At 41.9% G+C, this 17,951-nt stretch overlaps 1 protein-coding gene and 1 long non-coding RNA gene across 8 annotated transcripts in view; one reads left to right on the forward strand and one right to left on the reverse strand.

Annotated features, from left to right (window-relative positions):
- LOC140457867 (uncharacterized) overlaps positions 1 to 17,951 on the forward strand; it is a 132,314-nt gene that overhangs the window by 80,111 nt on the left and 34,252 nt on the right. The gene's annotated exons all lie outside the window — the stretch shown is intronic.
- The window catches only part of msrb3 (methionine sulfoxide reductase B3), a 147,328-nt gene that overhangs the window by 74,432 nt on the left and 54,945 nt on the right, over positions 1 to 17,951 (reverse strand). For all 5 annotated transcript variants that reach the window (XM_072551593.1, XM_072551589.1, XM_072551588.1 and 2 more), the window contains one exon: positions 14,885 to 14,913. In XM_072551593.1, the coding sequence (XP_072407694.1) occupies positions 14,885 to 14,913 (29 nt within the window). The remainder of the gene's footprint in view (positions 1 to 14,884; positions 14,914 to 17,951) is intronic.

The raw sequence follows: 17,951 nt of genomic DNA on the forward strand, positions 1-17,951 counted from the left end.
TCCCCATTTAGAAAATAGTCTATGCATCTATTCTTCCCAAAGTGCATGACCTCACACTTTCCCATGTTGTGTTCAATCTGCCACTTCCTTACCCACTCTCCTAACTTGTCTAAATTCTTCTGCAGCCTCCCCAATACTATCTGTCCCTCCACCTATCTTTATATTATCTGCAAACTTAGCCAGAATACCCTCAGTTTCTTCATCTAGATCATTAATGTATAAAGGGGAAAGCCATGGTCCCAACACTGAGCCTTGTGTAACACCCCTTGTCACCGGCTACCATCCTGAGAAGGACACTTTTCTCCCCACTTTCTGCTCTCTGCCAGACAGTCAATCTTCTATCCATGCTAGTACCTTGCCTCTAACACTATGGGCCCTTATATTATGCAGCAGCCTCCTGTGTGGCATCTTCGTGAAGTCCAGGTAGATAATATCCATTGGCTCTCCTTGATCTAACCTGTTCATTTTCTCCTCAAAGACTCATCTGAGTCACAAGTGCCACTATAAGACTCGTGCACAAAAATGATGGTTGAATGTCTACTGAAGCACGGAGGAACTATGGTAATATTGGGAGGTGCCAATATTAAGATGAGACGTTAAGCTGTAGCCCTAGAAGCCTGTTGGGTGGATGTGAAAACAGCCCATGGCACCATTTCAAACCAGAGCAAGAGAGTCATCCCTAATGTCCTGGCCATTATTTATCATAGAATTCCTCCTGTTGAAGCAAGCCATTTGGCCCATTGACTCTACACCAACCCGCTGAAGAGCACTCCACCCAGACCCACCCAATCTCTGTAACCCTGCATTTTCCATGACTAATCCAAATAACATACACATCCCTGGACACGACGGGCAATTTAGCATAGCCAATCCAACTAACTTGCCTATCTTTGGACTGTGAGAGGAAACCAGAGTACCCGGAGGAAACTCATGCAAACATGGGGTGAGCACGAAAACTCCACAGTCACCTGAGGGTGTAATCAGTCCCAGCTCCCTGATGTTGTGAGGCAGCAGTGCTAACCACTCGCCACTGTGCCACCACTGGTTATCCCTTAACCAATGTTACAGAAACCAGATTATTTGTTCATTATCACAATACTGTTGCTGGGTCAAACAGGGAGAATGCTGGAGAAACTCATCAGCATCTAAGGAGAGAGAAACAGATTCAAATCTGGTAAGACACTTCCTCAGAACTAGTAAGGTTCCAAAAAAGAGTCAGACCACACTTGAACCATTCACATTGTTTCTTTCTATATTGTTTCTACCAGATCTGCCAAATCTTTCTAGCATTCTGCACATTTATTTCAGGATTCCAGCATGTGCAGTATTTTGCTTTTAATTTCCCATTGCCAGAAGTTTGTTGGGTACAAACTGGTTGCCACATTACCAACAGTGGTTATACTTAAATTACTTGACTGGTTGAAAAGTACTTTGAGCCGTACAGTGATTGTGAAAACAGCATTATTAAATGAAAGCTTTTTTTAGATTGATCATAACAGTAATTGGCAATCATGAGTTTAGATTTTAGCCATACTTGACTACGAAGTAAAGTTTCACTGTTATTCAATGCCACCGCCAAAATCACAGCTCAGTAGAGATTTATGACTTGTATAATGCACTGGATAGATCCATTTCGCCACTCCATAGTTCAGCAACTCAAGACTTCATTGTGAAGTCTTCCTCTTTAATCCAATGATATCTGAGTCCACCAATGCAGATTTCTGTTAACAAGATCATGAGATGAACTTTGGACTTGGATTAACTTACTTGTCAATTAGTCCTCTTGCGTCCACTCCAGCATTGCTGCTGCTCCACTATCCCACTCTGTATATAAACCTGTTGGACTATAACATGGTGTTGTGTGATTTTTAACTATGTCCACTCTGTACATTGTGAGTACTGCTCCACCATCCTCACTCCCATTCTGTTACCTGTCCTGTAAATCCCAAATAGATAGTTTTAAAAAGATTCCACAGGCTGCAATCACAGGACGCAGATTTCACTATAAGCTGTAAGTTATTGGTCAACAACAGCATTCAGGGATAAGTCCTCCCAATATTCTCACTAAGTCATTGCTTTACTGGACAATGAGACCTTAAACTACTACCATAAAGCCACACTGCAGAAATGACATTATTAGACCGGTGGGAACACTTGAGATCCTTGCATTGAAAACATTGTAAAATAAGTTTATAAAGTGATAATTGACTGAGTTCTCTTTAAAAATGGCTTTACCACAGATTTGATTTACACTACACTCTGTGAAAGTCCAAAAGATTTGAGACTATCTACAAGAGACCAATTCATACCACTGGGCATGCAAATGAAACTCTCATGAACAAGCCTTTTGTTTTTTTTTTGAAAATGCTTGAAATACTAATTTAACTGTCTTGTACATTGGAACTCTTATTACAATATGAGAGAGCACCTAAAGACCAAGAGCTACTTAATTTTATTCACCTTGGAATGACAGGGACCCAGAAGAATGCCAACCTGTGATTGTCCAACTAACATTTGACAAAAACATTTAATGGATACTTTCAAGATATAACAGAGATTTCTCCATCTTAAAAGTTTCTCTGCACTACAGTAAAAACAATGTCAAAAGGTTTCCTGGAATCTATTATCAATTTTACAACCCATACTGGCTTATTCTGTGCTATCACAACAGTACTATCATGACAATAGTGCAAAGAGATATTGTATATTAAACTTTTATGTGAGGATAATGAAGCATAATTAGTTCCTATTATGGACCAACAAAAGAACGCCAATATTATCTCCCAGATAACTGTTGTACCAAAGCAGTAAAATACAAATCAAAAGGAACTGGAGGCGCTGAAGCTCTGACCATGAAATTCACTCACCAAGGACCACCTGCTACAGGATATATGGCTAGAAATACTGCAGGCTTAAAATGATTTGAAACAATGCTTTCTTTCAAATAGGCTTGAGTTGAAAATTTGCTTGGCAGCTATAATGTGGAACCTCTTTTTATAGATCTCTAATAGCGCTCCCCTGGGGACCCAATACCAAAGGCACAGTCTGGTGGGGCACCAGGCCACACAGGTCAGAAGGTAAAAGGATTGATTTATACTCTGCGTTATAACTATGAAGTTTATATGATTGTCATGGTTTGGGACTGCAGGCTGGATTTTGCCATATTTTAGCAATGTGGTATTTTCATAGAGTTTCATGCACAGTTTGTCTCTATGAGGCACAGTGAAGTTTTTCATGTTATCAGCACAACACACTCGTTAACTACTTACCACACCACTGTGGTGCCAATCTTGTCCGATGCCAACCCAATTTTCTGACCCCCTGTAGTGAGATGTACTTGTTACCACATGGATACCCTGGCATTCCTGGCACTGGCGTCATATTTAAAAGAGCATTGAACACATGGCCAAGACTGAAGCTGCCCTGCATGGATCCAGATATTTGCTGCAGGCATAGGTGAAAAGTGGAAATAGTTGCCATACTTCCAGACAGGGAGCTGGAAGGTCCTGGTGAACAGGGTGGTGCAGAGAGCCCCATCTCTTCCCAGAGAATGCCAGAGGTAGTCAGACCATTAGACCCTTCCAAACCAACCTGAGGGTGTCACCTAGGTCAATACAGTGTTTGTGGTCTGGAGAATGCCCAGTAGAACAGAGAATGCTTAGTAAATAAGTTTGTCGCCTCTGTCAGGGTAACTATCTGTTACCTCGTAATCGCGCTCTCTCTGTTCGCATCTACCTCTCACTAAGACTCATGCTCTACTACTCATTGTTGCATGCAGCATCTTCCCCGACACAGACAAACTGCTAAACATACATGGCCTCGGCACTGCATACTCACTTATTCAGGTGACCTTTCCCATACCAGCGCAGACAGATGCTATCTGGATAAACCACAAGGCCCAAACATCCAAGTAGTAGAATCTCACCTTTTGCAGGCCTATTATCTGTTCCATCTCGGGGATAAAATAGGCATCACTGGCTTCCATGCTCTGACTGTCAGGCATTGCACAAGAGAGTCATCAGCCATGGTTGAATTTGGTAACTCTTGTCTCCTAGTAACCATCGTTGAAAGGCATCTAGTTTCTCAAATGCAACAGGACTAGGAGATATTAAGGATATAGGCATCATTCCAGGGCATGAAGCACAAAACTCAAAGAAGTGGCATCAATGGTCACAGATGACTGGCACATTTAAGCCCTACAATGTGGAGGCAGGCCAATCAGCCCATCAGAAGCACCCTCTGAAGAGCATCCCATCAGAAGCACCCCCTACTCTACCACTCTAATCTTGCAATGCCCATGGCTAACTCATCTATCTAGCACATCCCTGGATACCATCCGGCAATTTAGCATGGCCAATTTGTGCAAGCTGCACATGTTTAGACTGTCGGAGAAGACCTGAGCAGCCAGAGGAAACCCACACAGACATGGGAAGAATGTACTAATTCCACACAGATGGTTGCTCAAGGGAGGAATTGAATCCAGATTCCTGGTGCTATGGGACAGCAGTGCTAACCATTGAGTCACCGTGCTGTCCTTGAATAATGTCACATTGATGAATGAAATCCTTTTTCTGTTAATGAACTCAGCTGCACAATGTTATGGGCCTCTCAACAAAGGCATGTGCATAGTTTATTGAGCCCTGGATCTGGGTAAGCTGGTTACATCACCAAATTGTACTGTCTGGGCTGTAACACTGGACTCATCTCATGGAAATGAAGGGGAGATATGATTTAGCATAAATGGCAGTAATCAATCTTGTTGCATTCGTGGGTGGACAATTGAGAGATCCCGCACAGGTTCTTAGTAGCTACTTTGAATGAGCAGATCACATAAAAGCTCAGCACAGATGTCACTTTGATGACCACAGAGGTAGGATGGTCTTCTGGTCTCCAGTTTCAATCTAGCAGCTTCATTGTGTCCCAAGAAATTCCCAGTCTGTGCCAACAATGCACCTTCCTCATCCAAAGGAAATGTCATCAAGCCCTCCTGTGCCTCCTACACACTGAGGAATCCTTCAGCTGTGAGGTCTTCATGTGAAGGCTAGTCAGCATCTGCTGGAGATTGCTGCTGCTCCTGGGCTTCCATATGCATTTATGCCTCTTCCATTTCTCAAGCCTTGATTGTAACAGTGAGATATCACATGCTGTGGCTGAGTCCATCAAATTGACTAACAATGTGACAGTGGGACATGAAGCATTCCAACAAAGGGGACCATATATTGATTAATGTTGGTACTTGAACACTGGATCTTATTCCAATGAAAAACAGATCATGTTATATGTCCATGAAACAGTTGACGAGTTTAAGTGCTATAAGAGGACTGAAACTTTCTCCTCCTGGCCCCATGTCACCAACAATAGATATAATTGCATATAAGACAGTCAGGATTCGAGTTCAAGTGGATAGGAAATCAGTTCTGTGTTCCTGTATACAGTTGGAGGTGCATTAGCAGTCTTTGTTGTGGCCTTGCCTATGCCTGCTCAGACATTTTCTATCCACAACGTCATGATTTGGAGATCCGCTGGTGTTGGACTGGGGTGTACAAAGTTAGAAATCACACAACATCAAGTTATACTCCAACAGGTTTAATTAGAAGCACTAGCTTTTGGAACGCTGCTCTTTCATCAGGTGGTTATGGGGGACACAATTGTAAGACACAGAATTTAGAGCAAAAGTTTACAGTGTGATGTAACTGAAATTATACATTGAAAAATACCTTCATTGTTTGTTAAGTCTGTTAGAATGACCATGATAGTTTCACTTCTTTCATATGTAAATCACAAAACTTTTTTAAAAAGTTACATTCTCAGGTTAACTGCAACAATTGGTGTCAGGCCAGATAAGATGTTGAAGGTATTAATCCCCTGTGTTCTGTTATCTGTGTCATAATGTTTAGACTGATTCTAATCGAAAAAGTGTGTTAACAGAGTCTTATATGGATTCATGCAGTTTTTGGGCAAAGTACAATGTAACTCTGCAAGTACAAATTTACCCCACAAACGTAAATGTGTATATGGGTTTGTGTGTGTGTGTGTGTGTGTGTGTGTGTGTGTGTGTGTGTGTGTGTGTGTGTGGGGGGGGGGGGGGGGGGGGGAGGTGGGGGGGGTGGTGCGGTGCTGTGAGTCTCTGTGAGAAAGCATATATATATGTGTGTGAGTGTAAAGGGGTCTAAATCTGTGAGACAGTGCATGTGAGTTTGGGAGTGTGTGTGTCTGTGGGACAGACGAGAGACCAACAAGGTATTTTTCAATGTATAATTTCAGTTACATCACAATGTAAACTTTTGCTATAAATTCTGCGTCTTACACCTGATGAAGGAGCAGCGCTCCGAAAGCTAGTGCTTCCAATTAAACCTGTTGGACTATAACCTGGTGTTGTGTGATTTTTAACTTTATCCACAATGTGTAAGTCCAATGACATAATCAACATTACTCATGATGGATAATTACACCCAAAATGGTTGACCATGCATTTCTCATGCTTGATGAGATGTTTGCAAGTGACTTTTAACCTGCATTCTGCAAGTGCATGATTGATGCAATTGCCCCTAGAAAGATCTCCTGTCATTCAGAGGTGGAGTCTATGGAGACCAGAAAACAGACACATTTTTCCACACATGGTTGTAGCCATGCTCCATGCACATGTCAAATTTAGCAATAAGAAGAGGTTAGAAGGTAATGCAGGTTGTGCTGGAGATCACAAGTATCAGACTCAGCCTGGCTGTCAGGTCCCCATCCCTGAATCTACATGGCCTTCCTACCTAGCACTTCCTGGACGGCCCATCTCTACCGAACCTGCACATGGTCCCACCCACCATCTTAGGTGACTACTTATTACCACAACTCCACCTCTCCCCTGCACCATCTGGAAGCATCCCACACACTACCAGCTCTCCCACCTACATGTCAAATTTCTCCCCTTCACCATCCCTGTACCTAGGCTCCTGCCCACAATGCCCTGCATTGCATCACCTCACCTCCCAACTGCCAACAGTATTCCCTCTTACCCAGCAATGTCATTCATTCTGCTGCCTACACCACCACCTTCAGGGGAGACCATGCCCCACTTTCCTGGACAACAATTAGCACAGACTGATGACTGACTGCTCCCTAACAATGATCTGCAAGTCGCCTGACAGGTTGTGTTGGACCGGCAGGACCTACTGTGCCCAAACCCCTGGACTGATTGCAGACACTGCCCTTAGTGGAGTGTATGAAAACCTCTGACTGGCAACAGCTTCCCATGACTTGACAGAGCACTAATCCCCTTTAAATTTGAGACACGGCTATTTGATTTTCACACATACAAACATTTGGAGTTTGCTGCACAGGCTGCTGGCATGTGCTGTCAGTGTAAGATTGACATAGCAAGCTGCTGTACAGCAACATGATATATGCAAGGTAGGAATGCTGTGAGCATCCAGGCAGCATGAAGTGAGTGACCAACTTGAGATGGTTGCATTGGTAAGCTGGATGTCTATTTGTGTGTGCAAGTCATGATTTGGAGATGCTGGTGTTGGACTGGGGTGTATAAAATTAAAAATCACACAACATCAAGTTATAGTCCAACAGATTTAATTGGAAGCACTAGTTTTTGGAACGCTGCTCCTTCATCAGGTGGTTATGGGGGACACAATTGTAAGACACAGAATTTAAAGCAAAAGTTTACAGTGTGATGTAACTGAAATTATACATTGAAAAATACCTTCATTGTTTGTTAAGGCTCTGATCTGTTAGAATGACCACGATAGTTTCACTTCTTTCATATGTAAATCACAAAACATTTTTAAAAAGTTACATTCTCAGGTTCACTGTAACAATTGGTGTTATGCCAGATAAGATGTTGAAGGTGTTAGTCCCCTGTGTTCTGTTGTCTGTGCCATAATGTTTAGACTGACTCTAATCTAAAAAATGAGTTAACAGAGTCTTACATGGATTCATGCAGTTTTTGAACAAAGTACAATGTTTCTTTGCAAGTACAAATTCACCCCACAAACATGTGTGTGTGTGTGTGTGTGTGTGTCTGTCTGTCTGGGATGGGGGGTTGTGAGTGTCTGTGAGAGAGTGTGTATATGTGTGAGTGTAAAGGAGTCTAAGTCTAAGTCTGTGAGAGGGTGCAAAGTGTCCTTGCAGTGGTGCCAGCGTGCTCCAAAGTGCTGCACAGAAATGCAGAAGGGATGTAATCAGAATGTGCAGAGAGAATGGCAAGTGTAAGATACCCTTGGCCATGAACATGGGTGCACACAGTCACTACCCCCGAACCATGGCCAGAGATATTGGTGCCAGTTTCCAAGACAGAGGTATGGAGGAGTGGGCAGTGAGCTGGAGCTACTAACATTCACTCTGACTTTCATGTTGGGAATTCGTGGTGTCTGGTTTCTAAGAGAAGTGTGGTAGCATATTACTGAGGTGAGACTAAGTAAGACTGACGGAGATCATGACTGATAATCACTGTAAATAGGTTTTCTACCTGCTCACTAGCAAGATTCTCATCATGATGTCTGGAACTTAGTTGGAAAATGTAATTTGCGGCTCTTGATATTGAGAAAGGTCTCATTCAACTTCTCACATAAGTCTCCCAAATTTTATACCATAGCCCATGTCATTCAGGGTCTGGAAAAATTTTACCCATTGACTTTGACCAGTCAGTCACAAGATACTGAGAATAATTTTTGTCGGATCGAATGCTGTGAACTGACACAATACCTGGATCACAAGTCATATCAGCAATTTCAGATTTGCAGTCACCTTCAATTTCAACAACCTTTTAACTTAGAACAGAATTTAAATTTCAAACCATGAGAGGATTTGTACACTTATTTTCGTATATGCACTTATGGCCATTGGATGAAGCAGCAAAACAATTTTATGTCAGAGTTACACATTTTACTGTCAAATCTTTAAAAGCAAACTCATATTTCAATTTTCAAAAAAGCTATAAGTGTTATACTCATGTCAAGTTAGCATAATTTCTAAACTTTTTTTTAAAAGCAAAGCAGAAGGTTAAGCGCAGAATAAATCAGTTCCAAAAAGGGTATTAGATCCATATATTCTGTGAATATAGCTTCTGACTCTATCCGATGTCTAAAATTGTGACGGCATTTGTAAAACAAAGGGGTTGGTATTCCATCTATTCCCTCATATGTAACATAAGCATGTATTTAAACCAGAACTTAAACAAGAGTGTTCATTTTCACTGCATTTCCCAAACCACAATTTCAAATGGAACAGTGTACAAGAAAGTGTCCAACATTCTGTTCAGTATGATTGCTGACACTTTGAACATAGTTTGCAGAGCCTGACAAAAATTGAAATACCAACATTTTATATTTAAAACATTATTGCAGTTAATTTATTTTGCACACTGCACATGCAGAGCTGGGGAGACTATACTCAATTGAATGGTCGACTAAATTCTTTACTTGATTTGAAACTTGATCTGGAAAGTTGGGTAATATTTTCAGTGCTGTCATCAATCATGATTTCGTTAATGATTTGTTGATTTTTGACATTTTTTTAAATAAAAGGAGCACACAATTCACAAGGATAAAAGGCAGGAAGTTATTTTTCATCTCTCCTAGTCAAGAATGTATGGCAGCACGTAAATGGTCTGCCCCTCACCCAATAATGCAAAATCAACTCACTTAAATACTTTACTGCCACTCCAAGTGATGTACAAAGATTATTGGTGTTGCAGTACTGATTTTCACATACCTGTAATCATGAACATGTTAAACTGCCCTTCAATCATTGTAATTCACTGTCTCCAGTAATGAATTTTCACCTTTGGGGTGGGAAACAGTTACTGACCTAGGTTTTTTAACTAGGGTGCTTCCTTAATTGGCATGGAGACAAGTTCCCTGCCCAATTTAAGGGTGCAGGCAGTTCCTCGGAGCTGGAAGGTTGAAGACTCACCGGCCTTTTGAGAAGCACCCAACTACAGGACAAGGATAACTAACCAGAAGGTGCCCTCTCTGCCACTTTGTACAAACTTTAAGCTCATAGAATAGAATCCCTAGTGTGGAAACAGGCCATTAGGTCCAACAAGTCCACACTGACCCTCCAAAGAGCAATCCACTCAGACCCATTCCCCTAACCTATTAGACTACATTTACATTTGACCAGTCGCCTAACCCACACATCCCTGAACACAATGGGCAATTTAGCATGGCCAATTCACTTAATCCACAATCTTTGAATTGTGGGAGGAAACCGGAGCACCCGGAGGAAACCCACACAGACACGGGGAGAATGTGCAAACTGCACACAGATGGTCGCCCGAGGCTGGAGTCGAACCCTGGTCCCTGGTGCTGTGAGGCAGCAGTACTAACCACTTAGCCACTGTGCCACCCTAAGAAGTGGATTGAAGAAGTCCAAATAAAAGCCTCTTCTGCATTTGTGGTTTGGGGTGGGTGAGACGGCCCTGTGGAAAGTGGCCTTTAACTGTAACCCTACTAAGGTAGGCAGGAACACAAACTCTATAGCTTGCTGCTGGGTGTTCACTTCTTATCCATTGATCAGTCCCATGTTGTGTTAGAAAAATGAAGCCAACTAGAAAATCCCCATTGGCTTCCTAGGCTGTCCTTTAACAAAAATTCTGAATAAGGTTATTTGGGTGCTGTGTCAGAATTGGCGGTTTTCTTGTGACCCAAAATGGCCGACACTGGATTAGACCTTTAGTCAGGCTTGAAAGTTCTGCCCAGTATGTTTTACACTAGAAGTTCTTTGCCTCTTTGCTTCGAAAGTTCCCTTCCAGTGTTACAAAATTCCACAAAGTAACGCAAGTATTTTTCTTCAGTAAAGAGAATAGTGTGCAATTAAAAACATGGAATTATTATTCCTGTTTTACTTATTGTGAAACTGCTTGCTTGTGCTGGATTGACATTTAGTTGAGGGGACAAAAACAGAATTTGCAGGGAAATCTCAGCAAGTCCGGCAGAAATCAGAGTTCATGTTTCGGCTCCAATGACCCTTTTTCAGAACTGATGGTAGCTAGGAAAACATTGAATTTTTTTTTCTCGGTGGGGGGATGGGAGGGAAACAAGGGGTAAACAACAGATGGAGATAGAACAGTTGGACAGACAAAAGGAGTGAATAAAAGTCAACCTAGGAGAATGAATAACTGCCAATGGGGACTATTAACGACTAATAATGGGTATACAAAGTTAAAAATCACACAACACCAGGTTATAGTCCAACAGGTTTATTTGGAAACACTAGCTTTCAAAATGCTGCTCCTTCATCAACCACCTGATGAAAGAGCAGTGCTCTGAAAGCTAGTGCTTCCAAATAAACCTGTTGGACTATAACCTGGTGTTGTGTGATTTTTAACTTTGTACACTCCTCACACCAGCACTCCAAATCATAATAATGGGTGGTGTGTAATAGCAGATCATATGATAACAACGCCTGGTGTGGGGGGATTGGGGTAAGGGCATGGGAGAAGGTGCCTCAAATTTTAAACTTGATGAACTTGGCATTGAGTTCATAAGGTTGTAGTGTTCCCAAGTGGAAAATATGGTGCTGTTCTTCCAGCTTGTGCTGAGCTTCGCTGGAACACTGCAGCAAGCCTGAGACTGAGATATTGGCAGGGGAGCAAGTTGGTGCATTGAAGTGGCAGGCAACTGGAAGCTTAGGATCTTCTTTGAGGACAGAACGTACATGTTCTGTAAAGCGGTCACCCAGTCTATGCTTCATTTTCCAACGTAGAGGAGATGATGTGAGCAGTGAATGCAGTCGATTAGAGTGAGTGAAGTGCAGGTAAAATGCTGCTTTCACCTGGATAGTGAGGACAGAGGAAATGAATGGGCAGATGTTACATCTTCTGCAGATACAGGGGAAGGTGTTGTGGGGCCGAGCAGGGGGGTTTTGGGACTGAAGGAGGAGTTGACCAGGGTGTCCTGGAGGGAATAATCCTTGTGGAAGACTGACAAAGAAGGGGAGGGGAATGTGTGTCATGTGGTGGCATACCACTGCATGGCAGAAATGGGGGTGAATGATCCACTGGTGGAATAATAGATGAGGACAAGGAGGACTCTATTGCTGTTGTTGGTGGAAAGAGAGGGAGTGAGGGCTGAAATGCGGGAGATGAGTTGGACATTTCAGAGGTTCCCTTTTTGAAGTTGGCATCGTCAGAACAGATGCAATGGAGACAGAAGAACTGAAAGAACGAAATAGCACCTTTACAGGAAGTAGGGTGTGAGGTGGTATAGTCAAGGTTACTGCAGGAGTTGGCTGGTTTGGAGTGGACTATCCTTAGAAATGGAAACAGAAATGTCGAGGAAGGGAAGGACAGACTCAGATGGACTATGTGAAGGTGCGACTGAGGTGGAAACCGGAAGCGAAATTGATAAACTTTTCCACTTTCAGATGACGGAGGGAAGCAGCACTGATAATATCATTGACGTATCAGAGAAAGAGTTGTCGGTGGGAGCCGACTAGGACTGGAACAAGGGATGTTCTACATACCCCACCAACAGACAAGCATAACTGGGGCCCTTGTGGGTATCCATGGCCACCCCTTTGACCTGAAGAAAGTAAGAGAAGCTAAAAGTGAAGTTGTTCAAAGTGATTACGAGTTCCACATGGTGGTGGAGGGTGGTGGTGGATGGGGATGGTTCAGGTCTTTTTTCCATGAAGAAGCAGAAAGCCCTGAAACCTTGTGGGAGATATGTAAAGGGACTGCATATCCTTGGTAAAATGGAGGCAGCTGGAGCTGACTGGAAATTCTGAAACTCATGTGAGGTGTCAGATGAATCGCAGATGTAATTGGGAAGCAACTGGACAAGGGGAGAGAAGACCAAATTGACATAGGAAGAGATGAGGAGCAGGCAGAAACAATGAGTCTGTTTGGGCAGTCATGTTTATGGATTTTGGGAAGGAGGTAGAAGCGAGTTGTGCGAGGTTGGGAGACAATGAACTCGGAGGCAGCGCTGGGGAGATCACCAGATGAAATGAGGATGATGATTGTAGTGAACGCAATGGCCTGATGTTCCCCTGGACCAGAACCACACCATGGGAGATTGGAGCTGGAGTCAGAGAGTTGGCACTCAGCCTCTGCAATGTAGAGGTCAGAATGCCAAAAAACAACAGCACCACCCCTGTCAGTGAGGTTTAATAACAAAGTCAGGGTTGGATCTGAGAGCACAGAGTGCAGTCAGTTCAGTCAAGGGGTATGGGTACCAGAATGAGATTTTGGCAAGGCTTAGTGGTAATGTATTGCAGCCAGAGCAGCAAAGCTCAGTTAATTGCTGGTGGCTCACATGAATGGTCGTGGTGTTTGAGCGTGCAATTAAAAGACTAGAGGGAGAGAGATGTGGACAGACTGCATACACTCTGCAAGCTGCGTAATTTTCCAATGATTTTTGCAGGAATCCTTGAAATCTTTTCACAGGTCACTTGCGCATTTGTGGACATCTGGTTGAGGACCACTGCTTTGCACCATGTAGGATGATAAAGTGCATCCTCGAACTCATGGTGTTCAATCCTGCAGGTGATATGACAATATATTCCAAAATTACATGTGAACACCATGAACTGAACTTCATTCAGGAGATGGGGGTCCCATGCAAAGGCTAGGGTGCAGGTGAAAGATTTACATTGCCACCTTTTTAGGAAACATTTGCTCTATTAAGTGCTAATCAAGCACTCTTGAGGCCAGTGCTGGGCCAACCACGGTATCAGGGGCCCTTAGGTGCCCACACCAGAGGCCAGCATCTCTTGATTGCACATAGCACTGATGGGGTAGTGGTAGGAGTTGCCTTCAATGCACCCACCAGAGGCCTGGGATCAGTGGGGCATCTAAGCCACAGATGAAAGAGGGCAGGCTGAGAATCCAAGAGGGGATGGAAAGGGTGTTTAGAGGCATGGACAAAGGCAAGTACCTGATGCACATCTTTCAACAGCCCCACTGGAGCCTGTTAACATATGTGCTTTTGGGTTTGCTGTGGGTCAACTGTCCTGCCTGCTGCTGGTTGGATATCAGAGGCAGCAGGATGAGGCCTTTGAGTGAGTACTAACTGCCCACTGAAGGGTCTCAATTAGCAGATGGTGAACTTGTTGGGGAGAGGAGGAAGGTGGCGGTCCCACCTGATTAAGCACCCCCCCACTCCAAACACACTTCGGAGGATGGAATTAAACTCCAACCCTTCCCCCCCACCACCCCAAACCAGAGTCAACTGTCTTTTGCACTACTTTATTGCTATCAGTCTGAAATAAGACAATTACACAAATGATTATAGATGCCGTATTTGGTGTACATGTGTGTGCATGTTACTAGTCTGTAAGAGTGTTTTATTTTGTTGCTTTAATTTGCCTGCATGCATTTTCCAGTAATACATACTGGACATTCACGGACAACATTTTTTTCTTAGAACATTTATTTATTCAAATATTTGCTCGTAATTTCATGAAATCCTTTGATAAACTGTAATTTTACATATGAATTAATGAGACAAAAGAATGCAAATAGAATTAGGTCTTGTAACAGCTTTTTGTTTGGACAGTTCTTACATTTTTTCCTAGATGTCTATTCCTTGATAAAGTTAAAATTAATGTAGATGCCAGTCATCCTTTAGAACTTTGTTTATATAATCATTTGTCAGGTATTAGCAAATGCCATTCAAATTCTCTAAATTGGTGCAGTTAGACCACTTTAGGTCAATGTAATAACCCTTCCAGTGGAAGTGGACTTGGGATGTTGCCCTGCCCTTAACGTGGAAGGCAATGACAAAACACTGACCACATATCCCAATTCCAGACAAGTAGGAAATCCATATATTAAAGTATAAAAACATTTTTATAACACTTTTTGTTGTAAGCTCTAAAAATTCAGTTAATTAAAAACACTGACAATGATTTACTTAGCTTCAAAAATTGTCCATACCTGATCCAGAATCAAACTTGGTTGCTGACCTATAAAATGAAAAATTATTTTAGTTGCAAGGACCGACGCTTATGCAAGTATTGAAGGTATGCAAATTGCACAAGTTTTATATGAGAAAGGAAATACATTTTCAATTTTATACTAATACGTGACCATTTTGATCAAGCCATTGATCCCAGAATAGAAAATGGCACAGGCTCTTTATTGTGATACAACAAATTCCAAGTACTCTGTAGACAATTTGTTTGGAATCTCAAACAGAGAATGCTTCTCTTGGCTTTTTATATCCCTTAAAATTCTCCTCTCCTAGATCACAAACTGTAGGAATGTACCTGTACTGTTCTCTCGCAGGTAGCTTTCAGGCCCTCATTCCAAGTGGTTTCAGCAGTTAAAATTGACAGAGAGTATGGAAGGCATCATGTTCTATCCTCATACAATGACAACAGATGCCCTGTACATACTTTTTAGCAAGGGTCAATCAGGAGTGAAAATACTGACCTGTCTTTTCATCAGCAGCAAGTCAACACTCAATACAGAGGACACAGTGACTTACAAGGGAGTTATCAGGAATGAGGAATTTTAGATATAAAGAAAGCATGTATAGGCTAGAATTGTTCTCTCTAGAATAACACTGGAGCAAAATTTAATTGGGAGATATTAAATTTTGCAAAGCCTAGCAGATGTCAATATTCAAACAGGCATAATGGTTAGAATAATAAGAATGAGTTGAGGGGTAAATTGTTCACACCGAGGAAGTGGGGTTTGGAACTCACTGCATGAAAGGGTGATAGAGGCAGAGTTACTCATCACACTTCAAATACATAGGACTTGTATATGCACTTGAGATGCTGCATCATACATGACAACAGAGCTGGAAGTTGGAATTAGGCTGGATACCACTTTTCAACTGGAATAGTCACAATGGACCAAGTGGCTGCTTTCGTTGGTGCAATTTTTTTTCTATCTTTCTAATCGTGCGAATGTATTCCTATCCCAGCTAATTCAGTTCAGGAACTGAACCAGCTTTTTGACTGGTACTGCATACCTCATGAAAAAGATCATAAATCAAATGAGGGAGGTGATTAATGTTAGAAGTATGAGAAGGTTTGAGAAGGTTTCCATGCCATCGTGGCATGTTCAACCACTGATTATTTATTTTCCTTGGCTTTTAACTGAAGTCTTCTGTGAAATGAAAACATGAGTCTTGGTCAGGACTTGAGCTTATCAACTGACAAAGTGAGTAGCTGACCCACTCGAGCTAAGTATTACAGCTTGAAGTTTGTGCTTGGCTGACCTCACCTGCAGCAGTAGTTGGGAGAGAGTATAATTTCTTACGTTGCTTCAGGGTGGGGAGCGAAAAATAAGCCAGAATTCTCATTTGCGATTCATTTCCTATGAGCCCCTTCCTGGGGTGGGGGGGGGGGGGGGGGGGTTACTTGTGTGGATGTTGGATGAAGATTACAGAAAGACACGATTGTGATGCAATCAGCAGTTAAAGAGCTCACTGAAGAATGTGATTTGAATAAGGTTCCAGAAAGCACCTTAAGCCCATGGAACTACATTCCAGCAGAAATACAACTGAGTGTTAAACGTGTGATGTAAATCTGACTAGAGCATCTTCTGAGAGAAAGGTGTTGGGAAGGGGGGAGGGGGAGGAAACAATTGACAAGAAACAAATGAAAGATAAACTTTAAAGAAGTGAATAACCCCCACTGGACTGATCTCAAAATTTTGGTGAAATCTGTTTAAAAGCATGACCAATCTGGTTCCCAACTGTTCACTCCTAGAACTTTTCTCATAATTCTTTTTCTAAAATTTGAAGAGACTTTTGCTCTTACTAACTTATTACTTTACATTTATAATGTTAATCCTAGTGATGTAATTATTTTAATCCATCTCTGTTGTTTTGATGCATTAGTAAATTGCAGGTTAAATCATATTATAAACTTGGCCGCTCTGAAAATATACTCAGTAACTGAGTATGTAAGGATTTTCTGTAGATCTTAAAATGCAGTAGCTCAAAGCCAGATGTAATTCTTTCTCACTATTTGTTGCATAGCTATCTGACTAGGCAATTTATACATTTTAAAAGGAAAAAATTCTGTCCTTGTGGGAACATCATGTTTCAGATATAAGTTAATGCTAGCTGTAAATTCAGGAGCCTTTGAAGCCCTCCATTCAGCTGTGGGAAAACTGCTGTTGGGTAATTACACTCAAGATGCTGCTGATCTGCTGTCAAGCAGAATTAACCCTCAGACTAGGCCTATCCATGCAAGCTGTTACAAGACAGCATTGTCTATACCGGACTCTCGAACCAATTAGTGAGCATGCTCTGGTCAGATTTATATCACACGTTAACACTCAGTTGTATATCTGTCCACAGCTGCCACAGCAAGGTACAAGAGTAGCTCAGCAGGAGCCAGTTAGAGGATGTTACATGCATAAAGACTGTTCAATAAAATGTATTAAACTACCTGAGAATGAGGCATTAATCTTTATTCCCCACAGCAACAGGGAGAACTGAAGTGCACGTAAAGGTTATAACAGTATTTTTATTAAAAGTTGAGTTATAACGAAGGTTTTCATAAATGGAGCAAAAAGAAAAGCAGGATTAATTTTCAAAGTCTGACTTTATTGATATTTTATTGCATCTCCACTTATGATACAATGAAGCTGCCGGTTTTCTCAAGTGCTATATTCTTAAGGGATTTGAACCAAATGCTTCACAGTCAAAGGTAGGTGGTGGGGCGGGGCGGGGAAGAAGCAAGAGCCATATAACTGCTTAACTAGAGCTCAGGCAAGTCATTCTTATAGAGTATAATCTCAAGTTGGAAGACTACACCAGGAAGATGCTGAAACAAAGTTAAATTCTCAGAAGAGAACTCAAATATAGCATGAATGTTCTGTTTTTTTTAAATTGCTAAAGCATGAATCAGAATCACACATAATGATGCATATATACTTGGTCAGTGGAAGTGTTTTACAACAACATTACTAGAATTTCAGTTTCTTACTATTGATGTTTAACACTCTCATAAAATATGGATCCCCTCCTTTCACACTAATG

This window comes from Chiloscyllium punctatum, chromosome 32 (genome assembly GCF_047496795.1).
Source record: "Chiloscyllium punctatum isolate Juve2018m chromosome 32, sChiPun1.3, whole genome shotgun sequence".
NCBI classification, from domain to species: Eukaryota; Metazoa; Chordata; class Chondrichthyes; order Orectolobiformes; family Hemiscylliidae; genus Chiloscyllium; species Chiloscyllium punctatum.